Here is a 13,458-nt window from a genome sequence, read left to right as displayed (position 1 = left end):
GAGATTGCATTAAATTGCATATATCCTCCTCCTATACGAGTTATATTTCAATTTAAGGGTAGACAGTGCTTTCGTGAATGTATTAAGTGCACGCCACTGGTGATAACTTTTGGTGAACGGTAGATGTGTGCATGGAATCTCCTTATGTTACGCGTTAGTTATTTAGGCATTGCCTTGTTTGTCGTTGGTGAAAATGGGCATTAGTGTGTTCTGTGTTACTTTGTATCTTATACAAATCAAAAATAGCGGACCCGCGCGGCTTCGTCCGCCTATGAGTCGACTTAAAAAAGTAGTCGTATGTCCAATATAAATGAATCCTAGCTAGATCGATTTATCCAAGATCGAGATCGAGGTTCCAATTATATATATACAAGAATTGCTCATTTAAAGATATAAGATTATATATATTTATGTATATACAAGAATTGCTCGTTTAAAGATACTAGCTGACCCGTGCAACTTCGTCTGCACCAAATCGATTATTACCGAAAATCACGAATAAAACGACATCCCTACTAATATTATAAATGTGAATGTAAGTTTGTTTGTTACGCTTTCACGCGAAAACTACTGATCCGATCTTTGAAACTTTTTATACATATTGTTGGAGGTATTACAAATAATATAGTATACTTTTCAATGAAAATAAAAATTACGTAAGATAAAAAAATGTTTATGAAAAAATCTCAAAATCTCATATATGACTATAGGTGTGACTATGTAGCAGTACGCCGCCTCCCAAAATTACGCGGGGTAAGCCGCAGGGCACATCTAGTTTTCTATAAATGAATCCTAGCTAGACCGATTTATCCGATTTATCGAAACCCCCCTGTATACTAAATTTCATGAAATTCGTTGGAGCCGATTCCGAGATTCCATTTATATATATGTATATATATGTATGTACAAGAATTGCTCGTTTAAAGATATAAGATAGTAGTAGTAAAGCTTTTTGTGACAGAGCTCGTCCGGGGAAGTACCACCATGCTTATTTCTGTCGCTAAGCAGCATTGTTGCAATGCTGTGTTCTGGTCTGAAGAGCGTGGGTTCCGGTGTACTTACAGGCACATGAGACTTCACATCCTCAGGTTGATGGCCACAGAACAACACTTTATAGGATGTGTTCTTTGCATGCCCTGCGAAGTTTTGCTCTGTTTAAGAAGTCTGTAATTATATAACTCAATCAAATCAAATATATCTCTCATCGTTAAGGCAGCGTTCGTGAAAAACGTTTTCGGTCGACTCTTTCTTTCTCCGAGTTACTCTGCAACAGTGGCGTGCATAGAAGGTATGCACAGGGTATGCAGACGATACAAAATGAAGAAAATCTCCAGTATGAGTTATAAATACTTAAGGGTAGGCGTTTTATAACTCTTGCAATGCCTATCCTTGAGTTTTTTATTACTCGTACTGGAGATTTTCTTAATTTTATATCGTCTGCACACCCTGTGCATACCCTCTATGCACGCCACTGCTCTGCAAATCCGACTACCACGATATATATTTTTTCAGTTTTCAGTTATAGCCTATGGAAGTATTTTCAAAATCAGTTCAGTAGATCCAGAGATTGCGCCCGACAATCACACAAACTCACAAACTTAGACAATTTACCTCTTTATAATATTAGTTTAGTATATATTATATTTATTGTTGTAAAAAACCTTTCACTATGATTAAGAACGACTGCTATTAGTATTTTTTATAAAAATTACCCGTATGTTAGTATTCGTTTTATTAAATAGTTAATAAAAATAAAGTATTTTTAATACTCTTTATGTTTTGTGCCTCACACACCAGGTCTCTCTCTCGTAAGAGAAATTGAGATCATAAACCCAACGCCCTGCTTTAATAAACTTTTTGCTACAGCCTCGCGATTAAATTGGCTAAAGCTAAAAAAGTATCTCCAAAAAACGTCTATACGTTTATTTATTTAAAAGTCATATCAGTAAATTTTTTAAAAGCCAAATTATTCGCGAAACAATAAACTTTAATGTTATCTTGCGTAGATAAATCAAAATATAGTGCTTTCATCCAGAACAAAACTAGCCCACCTGTATTACGTAATCGCGTAGGAATACCTTCCTAGCGGTTAAGAAAGCCTAGCTTTTGTTGATATATCACTTTAGCGACTATATAGACCTAGAAATCCATAGTCAAACACTATCAGACTACTAATACTTTTAGTGACAGAGCTCGTCCGGAACTCTACTACGCCATGTTTATTTCTGCCACAAAGCTGCTGTAATATAATAATAATATTTCTTTGTTCGGTAACTATGACCCATCTACACTATTATATATCAGAATAATTAAAAACAGTAAAAAAAAACATCAGATATTAATATTAAATATTCAAAATAGTTAGCTAAATGGAGGATATATACTTAACTTGTAAATCGGAGAGTCGTATCTATTTATTTATGCCTTCAGAATGCCGTTACTGCTTACCCACGTTCTTTTCATAAAGGATGCTATTCGTTTTCTGCTGATAGCAAAAAATCATCAGTAGGTATGAGCCCTCGCGAACATTTCAGCTACAATAACATAGCATTCTGAAACCATCAATATACTGAACTCGTAGGGCTTTCTTTCTGTGTATTCCAATCTGAAGGGCGTGGTTGTAGTGAATATACAAGCACAAAAGACTTAAGGGAGAGCGGGCAGCAACGTACACTACAATCTACTTACCAACCCGCCTGTCCAGCGTGGTGATTAGGGCAAATGCCCCAGTTGGGAGAGGCCTTTAGTCCAGCATTGGGCTGTAATCGGCTGTTGATGATGATGATAACATTGGCTCCCATCTCACCTGGTAGTTAGCAGCAGTCTTATGCGATAACAGGCAAACCTGTTAGGGGAGCGGCAGATAATATATTATACCCATCTAGACTAAAACTTTGAGACTAAACCTAGTTGTCTTTCTCTTCCCTTTAGGGATAGATTTCCAAAATAAAAAGTTGCCTACTTTACGCCCTATCCCACTCCCTTCCACCTGCCTGTGAAAGCAGGAACAAGTTGGCCGGCGAAAAAAAATTTTAAACAAATGCCCGTTTCTAGTAAACCTAAGCATCGCCTAGGTTTACTAGAAACGGGCATTTAATTCCTAATGATTTAGTCGATTTCAATAGAAAGGAACGTTGTCTATAGAACGTTGGTGGAACGTTTTCACCAACTCTTAGGTGATAACTATTGGTTAACGGTTCATGTATGGTGCTACTCATTTAGACATCTACATTAGTGGAAACGGGTAAAAATTTAGTACCGTTATACCTAAATGGTGACATACAATTGGTGAATGCATATACATATTGGATTTTAGAACGCTAATTACTTAGTTGCTTGCATCTATATCGTGAACGTTATCAATTGATTGTTCACCGCATTAGGAACAATGCATTGAATGATTGATCAAATAATTGGTTGGTTATTGTATCAACGTATCTTACACAATTACATTTGCTTATAAGGTGTTATCCAAATTTCGGCTGACAGGAACTGCTGCAACGTAAATTACATGCAAACCGAAATCCTATAAATCTCAGTTTGTGATAGTTGGTATAATAAATTATGCGTGACATTTTGTCGCCATAAACTACGAGGTAAAATAAATTCACTTGACGTGTAATCAGATACAAGCCGTAATTTACCAAAACGAGATTTATATGCAAATTAAATGTGAAATACAAACAATTAGGCTAGATTTTCGTGCATTTTTGAACATACTTTTCAATTTTTAAATCTAATAAGTAGTTCTTGCTACTCCGTACAAGATGGCAGAGTGAGCAGAATTTTATGCGAAATTAATAATTATCTTTAATCAAAATCATCTTAAATTTTACTAGGACAATATTTTGTCGATAAGAATATATTTTTTTTTTTGTTATGTACCTAAATTTAATACATATTCAGTACTAAATTAAGCTACAAAATAAAAATGAAAATAAAACTGATCGCCAAGTAATATTTTTCTTCATGTTTTGCTTTTTGGCTTCGTGTTTATTTCGTTCAGAAACACAAAATGTGGTGACATTGACGTTGACGTACGTACTTGCTATCACTGACAGTGACAGACAACCAATCACAAAAAAAGGCAAAAACCAAACAATTTCTCCTGTCAACGTTTGTAAATTGTATTCGTTTCTATTGATCTCCATTTTTTAAATTAAACTTATGAAAACAATCGCATACACTTAATGAAAACGATAGAAAATGCCAAAACCAACCTGTGTTCAGTGCAGTTCGAACGATTCTTTACTTTGGCGCAGCGCTGAGAACGGACAAATATGTAACGAGTGTCACTTGGCAAACACAGCGAATAAAGAAATAAATGCCGATGTCGCGGCAATAAAGACTGAAAATGAAGAAAAAGAAGACACTGAAAGTAAACTTGAGAAGGCGGAAGGTGAAACAACACCCGCTAAGGCCACAGGAAAGGGGACAAGGAAAAGTACGCGGTCGACTAGGTACAGGACGCATTTTTTTTTTGTATACTATAAGAAGATGCGCGAAGGCCAAATCAGAGCGTCCAAACTTCGTCAGCGGCATAGCGCGAATTTGCATCCTTGTTGCGACCTATAACGAAACCCAGACTTGTGCTTCTTTGATTTGGTTGCATGTAGGACGCATATTTTCGCGCCACTGTAGATGAAAAGGGAGGCTTTGATTTTACTTTCGCTTAAGCACTAGACTGTGAAGTTAGGTTAGGTGTAAATTTGGCCCTGGAATACTTTGTCACTGCTTTATTGTAATAAAATCTCATTCTGCCTAAATTTGTATTTACACAATTTAAAAGTAAACTAATAATTTTTTTAACAATTGCCTACACAGGCTTGTTCATTGCCGGAACATTGTGGGGAAATATTACTATATTTTGAAGAAGTTTACTTCTACAAACTTTAGCTATAGTTATTATAGCACATCAAGTGTGCCCAAGTTATAGTTTTTTTCCAGGGAAAAAGTATCCTCAGCGTTGAGGCCGCGATTGCCAGAGAGTTACAGGTTCAAATCCTGTCAAGTGTAGGTAAAAACACGAATAAAAATTATAAAAAAGTATCCTGTTTGTAAATAAAGTTAGGTAGGTTACAAAACTTTAGGTAATCTCTATTCCAAATAATGAAATCTGTTCAGTAGTTTTGTGTGAAAGGTAACAAACATGCCTGCACCATCAATCATCAAACTATTTAACCCATATCCCTAATAATTTACTAAACAGTGTCAATCCATAATGCTGCTTGATACGTAGGGTAGTAACTAATTGTAGTTATAGTCAGTCACCTGAACAAAAAAAGCTTTGGCATGAATTTCCACTCAAAACTTCTTTAGTTGATAATGTGAGATGGTCATACCAAAAAGAATTCTAAGTTTTTTGTGGCCTTCTTCTAAGTACAGGAACATTGTTAAATTTACAAATATAGCTAAATAACAAAGTTTTATAATTTTTTTTGATGCATCACTGTGTGTTACATTGGCAAATTTTCCACTAGATACAAGGCAAAAACTCCTGCACCAGCACCCTCTAAAGCACCTGCTCCACGTGGCAGAGGAAGAAGGAGTATCTTCAAGAGGCAGCCACTGAAAGCTCCTACTGCTACAGCAACTGTGGTTACAAGTGACTCTTTGTTTTTTAAGGTATAATACTTTATTAAGGCATCAATTTTTAGCATGGAAATAAAATTTGAATGAAATAACAAAATAATAGAAACTTTTTTATTCAATTAACCTTTTACAATTATTATAAATGCTACTCAAATTCCCTTCCTGACTGTAAATCTCTGCAGTAGTTCTTTTCAATGATAAAATTTGCAGATAAATGAAAAACTCTTGTAAATAACTCATACAAATTGTGCGAACAAAATCTTTTTCAGTATTCCGGGATGAGCCATGAATACTAAAACATTTAATATTGTTCTTACAATGTTTTACAATCTACAGTTAATGGACTTTCTATTCTAGTATTTGTTTAACAAAACATTCTGTATTTGAATAGGCATTCACTGATCATTCCTATCAGACATTGACTTTGACTATGTGATCAACATCATCATCCTTAATACCCCACTGTTGAGCACTGGCCTCCAAAGTCTAGGATGATGACCATAGGCCATTCTGCTTTGTTGCTGGTTACCAAGCTTAACTATTAATATCACAGTAAATGATTTTAATAGTTAATAATATCCAAGACATACGGATAATTTGCTCTTGGCTGCCCAGGGTACAATGCCAATTCTCTTATTCTCTGGACTAGTAATAAAATTTTTTTGACCCACCTAATAATCGAACCAAAGAACTTTTGGTTGATCAAGCTTACCAGTAGACAAACAAGGCAAATAAATATTGTTGTAATAAAAATTATTAACAGTACAGTTGCTCAATTATAATATATTTTATTATTATTAGTTATTGTTGAGAAACTTCAGTCTTGAAAGACTTGAATGATACCCTTGGCGTCTTACACAGTTATTTTGTAACCAGGGTTCATACATGCAAGTAGGAGATATAGTATCCATGTTGGATGTTGACGGTGGGACTTACTACGCTCAGATCCGAGGGTTCCTCACAGACCAGTATTGTGAAAAGAGTGCTGTTGTAACCTGGCTGTTGCCTACGAAAGCCAGCCCACCTCCGGAGAAACAATTTGACCCAGCTACTTATATTATAGGTACTTGTTTGCTTTATTGTGTGTGCCAAAATGTGCAGCCTCATTTGTTCATAACAGTAAAATAATGGTGGATACGAAATAAGTAGGTACTTACATATTAAAGCCTTTTAAATAAATTTCAAAAGTTTTTTAATTGGTTTGAACTGGATACTGTAAAATTAAAATAGAACAAAACAATAAGTCCGTCATATTTCTACGATCTTGAAAATTATTTTTAATAAATTTTTATATAACATTAGTAACTTATTTATTGAACACTATAATTTTATAATATGGCTTGTAGTACCCAAGGAACGCCATCTATTGAAATTAATCTGAAGTGGCAATTTACAATTTCGATTTTTTAATTTTCGTTTGTTGTCCTTATTTTTGTTCCACCCCATTATTGAGGTGAACAAAATAAAAAAAAACAAATCTGCCTATTAATTATATAAAATTATTGGTATTACAGCATTTCTATAAAAAAAAAAAAAACATTTATCTGAGTGAAAAACAATAATTTAAGCCAACCAAATCACTTTCTTCTTGTTGCTAATGGAATTTCCCTCTAGAGATCTACAGATACTAATGCTTTATTTCTTCTATTTTAACAAGGTCCTGAAGAAGATCTCCCTCGCAAGCTTGAATACATGGAGTTTGTGATGCATGCACCGTCAGACTATTACAAAGCCAGTAATAGCCCCTACCCACTCACAGATAATGAAGTTAATAATTACAATGGGTACATTTGGACAAGTCTTGAACCTAAAGATAGATCTTAGTTAAGTTATACCTATTACTTAGGCTTATGTTTCTGTTTAAGTTACGTAAAATAATTAAATAAAATATTACTGATTTTCAATAGTGTTCCTTATAATTTTATTTCAAGCAAATATTTAGACAACCTGCTAAAGCTTTTCTTGAATCCAGAACAGAATAAAGTTTGTTTCATTTCTAATTTAATGTACAAAGAACCTTTCGTGTAGAAAACCGCCATCTTGTGTAAGTTAATTATATTGAAAAGCATGAATACTACTCGTTACTAGATGGCATTATTCATATGTGGTAGGGAAGTGAGTCTTATTTTTTGATAAGCGTTGTTTTTAATGGATGAAGAGTAGAGAACTTCAAAATAGCATTACAACTACCAGATTTTATGGTAAAATAAATGAGCTTGCATTCAAACTTAAAACATCAATAACTACTGCATGTTTTATTTATAGTCTGTGGTATATTGTTTATCTATGCTATGGTTATTGGTGTTCATCACAGAGATTTTTTTTTGTAGTTTGTTTTGCCGGTGATAATAAAGTACTGTTTTTGTAATTAAATCAATCAAAGATTCATTTTAACGTGCATCAGTAACAAGTAAATCGATTTCGTTGTAAAAATTAAAACTAACGTCAAAAATGAGTCGCAAAGAAGCACTATCGTCGTTTATTCAACAAATTCACGGACGTCCCGTCGTCGTAAAACTTAACAGCGGAGTCGATTATAGAGGTAAATACTTAGTTTTTAGCTATGTATTACATAAAAGTAATGCATACAATTAAAATTAATTAATAAAATAAAGTGCAATTAAGTTTCACACGTTCCTAGATATAAGACTAATTATTTTGAGGTTATGTTTGTATTTTTATGTAAAGATCTTTTTTTAACTCATGCAAACGTTAAACTGTCGTAAGTGTTGCCTGTTAAATCGGAACCATTCATCAATACATCGAACGGACGTGTAATTAACCCGTCCATCAGTTCGTTCCCTAATCATGAGCTCTCCTGTAACCTCGCGAACCTAATCTGACATTCATCGACCTAATTACGTATAGTTCTTAAACACAGAATCGAAATAAAATTATTAACATAGAGGCACCAATCACACAGTTTGTGTGGACAGCACACTGTAAACAAACTGCATCATGGATGAAATAGTTCTCTAAATACTGGAATTCATCTATACATCTCACAGATGGCATTTGAACCTAGAAAATATCATTCAGGTAGCTTACTAGCGTTGCTTAAAACAGCATGATTTTAAAATAACAGTTCTAAACAACTTACTTTGACATCCTAAATAGGAAAAGAATAATAGTATAGAGTCACAATAATCTTAAAATGTTACTGCAAGATATGGTAGGCTACTGAAATTTACCTCCTTTAATTCACCTTTTAATGTCCCACAAATGGGCTCAAGCCCTGCTTCCCATAAATGGGGTAATGATGAGAGATTTTTGTATGTTTGTTTGAAATCAATGGAACAAATGTTAATCATTTTGCATTTGATAGCAATCAATTATCCAGGCAGGCTATAGTCTCTTGAATATCACAATATACCCCTAAGGTTAAGGATGCGGTGGATTGTTTTCAATAACAAAAAAAAAAATAACATCACCATCACTTCAAGCATTTGACATAGGTCTTTTGTAGGGTGAAACAGAATAAAAGCGAAGAATAGCTAACAATTTAAATAAAAATATCTACATATATAAAAAAAATATAAATACTTATCAGAAGTTTTTTATGGGTGTGGATCCACTAATATTCAAATATGTATGAAAATACATGAGCTCTAAGACATATAGGCTTCTGAATATTTAAACATTGACATAGTGACATCAGAGCTGTATGGTATGAAATTCTCAACAACAATGTTTGTTTGTTATTGAAGGAAGGTCAAATTTTATTACTTCGGCCATTAGCTTATTTTGCCCATAATTTATGTGGTAGGTTGCAGGTGATTATTACAAACTACCAGATTTGTTTTCATATTAGATTGATTAACAATGACACTTTGTTTCTATGAATAATAATTTTTACCTTCAGTTACACAATTGCCATAAACTATCTACATTATTTCTATTTGAGAGATTTTACACTCCCTGAACAATGGTCGAAAGCAGTTCAAGAAATTTTGTGGGTAATATTTGGCAGGATTTTTGCAATAAAGGCTTAAACAGCTATTAATAAATAACACTGCAGATTTATGTACCTACACTACACAGTACACTTTACATAACTATGTTTATCCCATACTAAACTCAAACCAAGGTTTTAGTGCACTGTGTGTTGATTGTCCACTTAACAGAGCCATAGTTTTATGATGTTATTTGAAGCCAAATGAACTATGAATAGAATATTGTTTTATAGTGATTTGTATAGATATAAAACAACAATGTATTTGGATTTATTATCTTGACAATATAACAAGGTTGACTTTATTAAAAACTATCTGCTGTCCTTGGTATTTAGCCTCAGTTTTTTTTTTCTGGAATAAAAAGTAGCCTGTTTATCTCTGTCCTTCCAACCAGCACCATGCCAATAATAAAATTGATTGGCTATGTTAAGGCTTGAAGGACGGACAAACAAAGAAACAAAAAAAAAATCGCATTTATTATATTATTAATTACGATTTTTCGTTACCAATTCGAGGTGGGAAAGTTCTGATGACGTCATTATAATTGTTAGCCTGTACCACTGCTGTATATTCAAGTACCCTATAACAAACTATAGCATGTCTCGAGTTGTCGTAGGTGTGATGGCCGATGGATTAGAAACGTTCTGGAGTGGAGACCGAGAACAATCGAGCGTAGTTAGGGATGCCCTCCAGCGCGATGGACCGATGTCATGGAGAGAGTGACAGGGAGTGGGTGGATGAGGAAGGCTGAAGACTGGGTGTGGTTGCGTTTCTTTAAAAAGCTCTATGTTCAGCAGTTGACATCAGCTGGTTGGAATGATGATGATGAAACTATAGCAATTGTTTTTGATTTGGTTACGTTTATACATATTGTTCCATTGGTTGATTACAAATCACAAGGTTATCACCTCAGAAATTTTTAATTCGTCGTATATATACAAACGGGTGATGGAGAGAGTTATCTTAGGAGTACCTCTCAGCTCTTTATGTCACCAGTAAAAGAACTAGAGTTTACCGATCTCCTTCTACCGATCTGCTAATTTCTGATTTAATTATGTATACTCTTAACATATTTCTCACCATCGCGCTGAGTGACTCTGGGCCTTTTTATGATGCCCAAAGTTCAGATACCTAGTCTTAATGGTTGTCAACCTCGGATAGTCTCCTATCAGAGGTTAGCAACCTTTGGCACTACTAGAAGAAAGCACTTAAAAAATCTATCGTTTCAGGAGTCCTCGCCTGCCTTGATGGGTACATGAACATAGCTTTAGAACAAACAGAAGAATATGTTAACGGACAACTCAAGAACAAATATGGTGATGCTTTCATACGAGGAAATAACGTACTCTACATAAGCACACAAAAGAGAAGAATATAGTGTTTTATGTAATTTTAGAATAAGAGTCAAATTACACTTATTACAAAGTCACTAAAGTCTTATTCTTCGTAAGTCCTGGACAGGCAATTCTTTGCCAGTCCAGCCAAGTCCATGATGTACTAAAACTCCAAACTTAATTTACTATCCTCTACGACAAACAGAAAAATCTATAGCCTTCCTCGATAAATGGACTATCCAACGCTGAAAGATTTTTTTAAAACGGACCAGTAGTTCCTGAGGTTAGTGCGTTGAACGCAAGCAAACAAACAAAATATGCATTTATATATATTAGTATAAAATAGATAACACCACAAATATAATTCAAAATACGCTCTCAACTAATTTTTCGCTGTTAAACTTATAAAACATTTCGCATCGTTTCATTCATCGTTATTAGGCAGGTTTCACCTCGGAATGAAAAGGGTCTAGGCCGTAGCTGACCAAGTGTGGATTGGTGGACTTCAAACGCGTTTGAGAACGTTATGGAAAACTCGCTGGCATCTAAAAACGAACTCTATCCCCTCGTAAGAGAGCCGAAGTCCTGACTTCTTGGCTGACACAGCTTATTACACCGCGTTTCATTCCGCGACTCAAAATTTTTAATAGCCTTTAGTGCCTTATTCATAAAAAAATAAGTTATAATAAAGTAGTTTTTTAATAATAATCAAAAAAGTTTTCCTTGTCGCTTTATAAAATATGTGTTGCCTGAGAGAAACATAAATTAAAAACAAAACGGAAATTCGTTGATCTGAGATCAGAGATGCGCATTGACCCAAAAAACTTAAGTTAACTTTGTATAATATTATTCTGTAACTTGAAACAAAAAAATAAAAATTCTTACTAGTTTACGTCAAAATGTTTTATTTTAGTTTTATATCCTCACCGAAAAAACTGCATAGGTACTTGACAAATACGATTGTTTGTGTGCTAAGTATTGCTCACCAGAGCTTAACACTTCTATCTAATATCTAGTTGCTAAGGGATTCCCCCAAATAATTCCGAGCACATTACACTTTTGACATCGTGGGTGTTTTTTTTTTTTTCATTAACGAGAGTCCAATCCTTCGACATCAATTAACGCGCATATGAGTCTTCATCTTTATTAGCGCCACTGTAAGTATAGGAAAACTTGACTTCTCCATAATCCTGAAAACAAACAATTTAACAAATCTTTATTGATAAAAAATATATTAGGTATGTTTTCCTTAAAAGTAAATTTGTTTTTTATCTCCAAATAATCAATATTTTATATTTACAACCAAAAAAGTCTGAGAACGTCTAGTAGTAAAATTATCTTTTGAATAAATCCACGAAGCTTTAAATCTTATCTAAGTATCTTCTCTGAAATAATGGTGCCAATTTTGTTGTAAATAAATGTCTGAACTTAACTGAAATGTTTGAGAATAGTGATATCCTTAGCAAATATAATGTACACGATCGCAGCGACATATTTGAGTAATGCCCGATGCACGTAAAACATATTTGACAACCCACCCTACGTAATGCTGAAACTGTAGTCAAACAAGCCCAATAGTTTTCAAGAATTTATTTTATTCAGACAATTAAGTAGACGGAAAGACAGACAGACAGTAATCAATCTGTATAGCAATTATATTTAATATCTATCGAAACGAATTTTATAATTATAATAAAGAAGGGAAAACCGTTATAATTACTCTTTCTCCTTTGGAAAGCTATTTTACCCAAAAGTGGCTATAGAAATATATTTAAGAATAAGATTTTATATATTTAAGAAATAGTATCATTTCATGATGTATTTGTAAACCAAGCTAGAAGAAAACGCTCTAATTATGTGTAGCTTTATCCGCGTGCGCTGATTAAATAATTCGTGATACATAAATATGTACTATCTAAAAAAAAGGCTTTTCCACACGCCTTTGGGAACACTATACAGTAAATAAATAAATTACAGAACCCTCTGGCATGCAGGTTTCGTCACGATGTTTTCATTTACCGTCGCAGTAAATTATATTTTAGTAATTATAACACATAACTTAGAATAGTTAGAGGTGCGTGCTGGGATTCGAACTCGGCACAACGAAAGTTAAGTCGAAGTGCTATCCACTGGGCTATGACCGTTTTTATATTATATATATAATATAAAAACTCAGTACTTTTTAGCAAATATTGATTACATTAAAATCTAATAAGTAAAAAAGCGCATTTGGAGCCCTCGGAGCTTTAGTTTTAAGTTGACGAATTTAGTTGTCGCCATCACCTCACTGTTATGTCATATTTAAAATACGCATCAAAAGTGCCATCTATGTGCCTATTTTAATAAAGAAATATTTGACTTTGAAACAAAAGCCGGCTTACGAGTAACTGTACCTACTTATTACTTAAAAATAGCATAATAAAACGTTAGACGTATCAACCGATTTAATTACCTTATCTTTGGTCGGTCCTCTTCCATTTCCGAACTCTTCAATAAACTTTTCTCCTCTAAAGCCATATTTTTTATTATATTCATCCCTTGAATTTTTACCAGCGTCTGGATTGAAAGGAATATCCACT

General features: G+C 34.0%; 2 protein-coding genes across 2 annotated transcripts; both read left to right on the top strand.

The window, feature by feature from the left end:
* Positions 1-4,086: 4,086 nt before the first annotated feature.
* LOC120623761 (GATA zinc finger domain-containing protein 1) lies at positions 4,087-7,501 on the top strand. Its single transcript, XM_039889974.1, has 4 exons — positions 4,087-4,460; positions 5,481-5,625; positions 6,469-6,655; positions 7,250-7,501. The coding sequence occupies exons 1-4, from the start codon at positions 4,207-4,209 to the stop codon at positions 7,414-7,416; spliced, it is 753 nt and encodes a 250-aa protein (XP_039745908.1). The 5' UTR covers positions 4,087-4,206; the 3' UTR covers positions 7,417-7,501.
* A 383-nt stretch (positions 7,502-7,884) lies between these two features.
* LOC120626493 (U6 snRNA-associated Sm-like protein LSm6) lies at positions 7,885-11,771 on the top strand. The gene is made up of 2 exons (XM_039894024.1): positions 7,885-8,134; positions 10,775-11,771. The coding sequence occupies exons 1-2, from the start codon at positions 8,044-8,046 to the stop codon at positions 10,921-10,923; spliced, it is 240 nt and encodes a 79-aa protein (XP_039749958.1). The 5' UTR covers positions 7,885-8,043; the 3' UTR covers positions 10,924-11,771.
* Positions 11,772-13,458: the final 1,687 nt, after the last annotated feature.

The sequence above is a fragment of the Pararge aegeria genome, chromosome 1 (assembly GCF_905163445.1).
Source record: "Pararge aegeria chromosome 1, ilParAegt1.1, whole genome shotgun sequence".
Lineage (NCBI taxonomy): Eukaryota > Metazoa > Arthropoda > Insecta > Lepidoptera > Nymphalidae > Pararge > Pararge aegeria.
This window is presented reverse-complemented; position numbering and strand designations above follow the sequence as displayed.